The sequence below is a fragment of the Salvia splendens genome, chromosome 10, assembly GCF_004379255.2.
Source record: "Salvia splendens isolate huo1 chromosome 10, SspV2, whole genome shotgun sequence".
Lineage (NCBI taxonomy): Eukaryota > Viridiplantae > Streptophyta > Magnoliopsida > Lamiales > Lamiaceae > Salvia > Salvia splendens.
Genome location: NC_056041.1, coordinates 15,087,097 through 15,091,606, shown reverse-complemented (window position 1 = coordinate 15,091,606; position 4,510 = coordinate 15,087,097). Strand labels below are relative to the sequence as shown.

The following is a 4,510-nucleotide window of genomic DNA, read 5'->3' as shown; positions in this document are numbered from 1 at the left end:
ATTGCCGGTCCGCCCTGCATCTCCTGCCATCCCGGCATACTACCCCCTGATGCCATCCCGAGCATCATCTGCTGCCAAGGGTACATGTTGTAGTACCCGGCCATCGGACCTCATCCACTTCCCACGGATACCGTGGGAGTTTGAGACCCGCTCGTCACTGGAGTAGACTCGTTGTTGTGCTCCATTTCGCGTTGTTGCTCTTGTACAGAAATTAAGATAGAGAGAAAACTTGTTAAAACAAGTGGTGCGAATGGAAATGACGTGCAAATTGTGTATATATAGTGTTTCGAAAATTAAATAAAATAATAATAAAAAATCGACTGCCCAATCGCTCGCCGATCAGGAGCCTGCAATGGCGGCTAGCCGATCGGCCAGCGCCCGGGAATCGACGTGAGCTCGCCGTTTTTCTCGCCGATTTGACGCTCACCTACTGCAATGGTTCGGCGAGCAGACCGTCAGCGCCGGGAATCGGCTAGCCGGTCCGCTCGCCGCCATTGTGGATGCTCTTATGCTACACAGATTGATTTTTTGGCGTCATAGGCCATGCCTTTATTAATTTTCGACTCAATGATGTCCATTTATTGCCTTTTCATTTTAAATTTCTTTTCTGTTTATCCTTGTTTTAATTAGATCAGTCCATGTGAGTCTTTTAACTTTTGAAAATACTACAATTTAGCTTCAGTTACTTTTTAATCTGATATTGATTTTTCATATATTTTTTCAAAATTATTGCAATAATAAGAATGTGATTTATACGTGATTGATATATATATGGTTAGTACAAATTAAATTTTCATCTATAATGTAGACTGTAGTAGTGAAACACCGTCACATTTTTCATCATTTTGGATGTGTCCACTTTGTAAGAAAGTATAAACAATTTAAGATTTGATTTTATGGAAACCTTTTAAAAATACGTGCCATGCAACACACTACAAATTTATTTGTGATAGATCAGATATGTAAAACCTAATTTATGAGACTAACTAAAAAAATCAAATCGGGGCTATCTCAAAGCTTGTGGACTATATCTACAGTTTATGTTTTGGCCCAATTGGCTCTCATAAATTTAAACAAAATATAGTTATACAACCAACTAAGCCACAAGAGCTCATTTGATATGTTGTAGTATGTGATTAAATGTGGTAGATTAAATTAGAATATTTCAATTTTATGACATCTAATCTTATTATCATTAAACCCAATAACGAAGAAGAAGAAGAAGAAAAAAATCATCCACTTAAAAAACTGTATCCCAATAACATGAAAGTATGTATATATTTTTTTGGTTACAGCATAAAATATATCTTCAACTACTGCTAAGTTTCTACTTATGATTAAAGGAGTGAATAAAAGTAGAATTTGTTTAATGTTTCCAGGTGCCATCATCACAAATCACACAAGCCTCTTGCGCGATATCAGTAATCTGGATTCCGGAATCATAAATCGCGCCGTTGATCCAATCAGCTGGAAGCACGCTTTTAGCCCAATACATTTTACCATCGAACCCCGCTGTCACCACAAACCGCAACTGCAACGCCCCTTCTGGAACCCTACTCGTGTCCCAAACTGCCCCATAATTCCTCCTACCCATGAAATTCCAATTTGGAGACCCCACCTGTAAATATTAAATTAAAAAATTGTGTCACATTATATTAAACTATAAATTGGACTTGTAAGTGGAATTGAAAAAACCTTAGCAACGTCGATTGCTCCGATTTGGGTTTGGCCTCCTTGATATAGTAATTTGATTGCTAAATAGTGTGGCTTCTGGCTCGATTCCTCTACCCGGACTGCCATTTTCTTCTTCTTGTAGTCACATGCCACCCTAATTTTATTTTTATTATTTTGGTCAGATTATATTTACAAATAATAAATGATTAGCATGGATAGTATCCGACAACTCTGAACTGCATTCATTATTCACTACTTTTTCAACATAATACTAAATCATGGGATGTACTATGGAGAAAATGTAAAATTCAAATCAATAAATTGGGACCCGCTATAACCCTAAAACGGTCCATACAAATCAAGTTGATTATTGGGCAACATCCTATTTAGCTAATTCATAACGCCACTACTAAACACTTATCCATTTAGCAAAACAATAGTATTAAATAATTCTATATCTCATAATTAATTCAACGTCAATATTTCGGGATTTGTGTACCGAACCTAAACAATTTAACAATCCACGCTGTTTCCGACTATGAAATTAAATTTATTAGAATACGCAGCATTCTATTTCCGACTCTGAAATTTATTATTCTCTAATTCACTATTTACTACTATTCGTAGCATTCCATTTCCTCTTTCCCCATTTTAAATGGTTCAAATCAAAATTACGAATGAAAATCGGCGTTTTGGTTGCAATAAATGAAACGAATCCTACTTTTTAATAACACTATTGGCTTAGTAATATAAAACTAATATAAGACGTATATTTTCTAGACTTTTTCAATTAAAAATGGACTTAGCATCACATATGCATGTTAGTAAAGAAAAAGGCTGTTACCTCCGATATTGAACATTAGCGAGGCCAAGTTTGAGAAGCTGAGGCCCCATTCCATTATTGGCCATCGCCGCGAAAGCTCGGCTGCTTAGGACGAAGTCCGTCGCGTTGTCGTGATTCCGGTCCGTCACCACCACCGTCGCTCCCTCTTTACTGCATATTTTCTTATCGTCGCACCGAATCTGCCACGCCAATATATAATTATCATATACATATACATATTAGGAGCATTTAAATAGGCGTACCTGAAAACAAGCGCCGCAGCCAGCTCCGTCTTTGTAAATGGACGGAGCTGCCGCTGCGATGCGCCCGTCGTTGAATCCGGTGGCCAGAGAGCCGTAGCCGCAAGCTCCAGCTGCAATTTTGGGCACATACTACTTAATAAATATATAAATGCAAAGTAATTGAAATATAGTATGTTCTTACATTGAAGAGCTTGAGCTTTGGAGAAGAAGGCGACTTTTGATTGATGCACGCAGCGATCGCAGGCAGCTGCAGATGAAGCCAGAAGCAGAGCTACCAACAAGACAAAACCAATTGCGGCCATGATTTTTTGCTAGACAGTGTGTTGTTTTTCACTGGTTGGGAATGGAATTATGCGATTCAAGTGCATATATAGAGGAGAATATTAAGAGAGAGAGAGAGAGGGGTGGAATACAGACAGGTGTGAGAGATTTCAAAAAATAGCTGGTACTCCTACTACTATATTGGATATATATTGGGAATTGGTGATGCAGAGTGATGGAGACATCAAATTGCGTAAACGCGCTATCATCAATATCATTACTGTTAGGGTGTCCGTAGGGCAGACACGCCCAATAGCCCCACCCCAGTTTTTGTCCATAGCCCTAATTTTGTTATCTATAGTCCCAAAAATTCTATTTCCGCCACTATAGTGGACACCTCCAATAGCCCCTAAATTTTATAATCAATTTTCATTTTAAAATATTTTTTAGTTTCAATCAAGTGTAATTTAAATAATCGCAGTATAAATAACTAGAATACGAGTTAATTAGGGCCGAATATTCGTTGTATTGCAAATCGGTAAAATTATACAACGAATAATTAAAATAAAATACAACTACAAAACTCCGCCACCGTCTACTCGGTGTCGGAGGCGCATATCCGCCAAAGCCCGACGGCTGAGAAGCATATCCGCCAAAACCCGATGGCTGCGAAGGATAGCCCGAGGGGTTTGATGGATTTTCGTCATATCTCGATTCCTGAGAGTCGGGTGATTCGTCGTCTCCTCGATGCATTTTTTAGAGAGTGGTTGTGTAGATAGTGAGTGGATGAATTTTGTGAAAATGGTGAAAAATAGGTGGTGGGAAGTGGTATTTATAGAGGAAAAAAACCAAAAAAAAAAAATTTAATATCACGCCGCATGCGCCGCGGCGGATATTCCCACTATAGTCGCCGCGCCTATAGGCGCGGCTATGTCCCCTCCGCCGCGTCCTCGCCCCGCACACGGCGATCGCTCGTCTGCCCACTCTGCCCACGTCCGCCCCGGAGCGGACAACTCCCCCACTATAATTCGCCCGCCTACCGCTCCAACCCGCGGCTATAGCCACGGGCGTCCCATAGTGGACACTCTTAACATTCATTTCGGCGTCTCATTGCCAAATCCCTAGTCCAACATCTGCATTGCATAGTTATTGAATTTTAATAAAACTTTATTTTTGTACTTGTATTAGATTAAAAGTATTTAAATATTATTAAATTATTGTTTTAAATATGAAAGCCAGATATTCTAATTCTACTAGTACTATTACTTTTATAATTAGGAGCACTTGCTGGTAAACAAAGAATATTAACTGTATCCAATATACGAAGTGGACTGGACTGGACGGTGTGAAAGTGAATGTCGACGCACCGACTTTCCCAGTCAAAACAACCCCTATTTTGCTATATTTGTGTTGTGTGTGCGCGCATTTATTAATATGTGTTGACACTAGTTTCCAGAGTTTTACCTATCCTATCTATATGTAAATCCAC

The 4,510-nt window shown here is 39.1% G+C and overlaps 1 protein-coding gene across 1 annotated transcript; it reads right to left on the bottom strand.

Annotated features, from left to right (window-relative positions):
• Positions 1-1,249: 1,249 nt before the first annotated feature.
• On the bottom strand, positions 1,250-3,182 carry LOC121750595 (expansin-like A2). Its single transcript, XM_042145157.1, has 5 exons — positions 2,942-3,182; positions 2,761-2,870; positions 2,519-2,697; positions 1,696-1,828; positions 1,250-1,618 (listed from the first exon to the last, which is right to left on the bottom strand). The coding sequence occupies exons 1-5, from the start codon at positions 3,060-3,062 to the stop codon at positions 1,367-1,369; spliced, it is 795 nt and encodes a 264-aa protein (XP_042001091.1). The 5' UTR covers positions 3,063-3,182; the 3' UTR covers positions 1,250-1,366.
• Between the last annotated feature and the right edge of the window lie 1,328 nt (positions 3,183-4,510).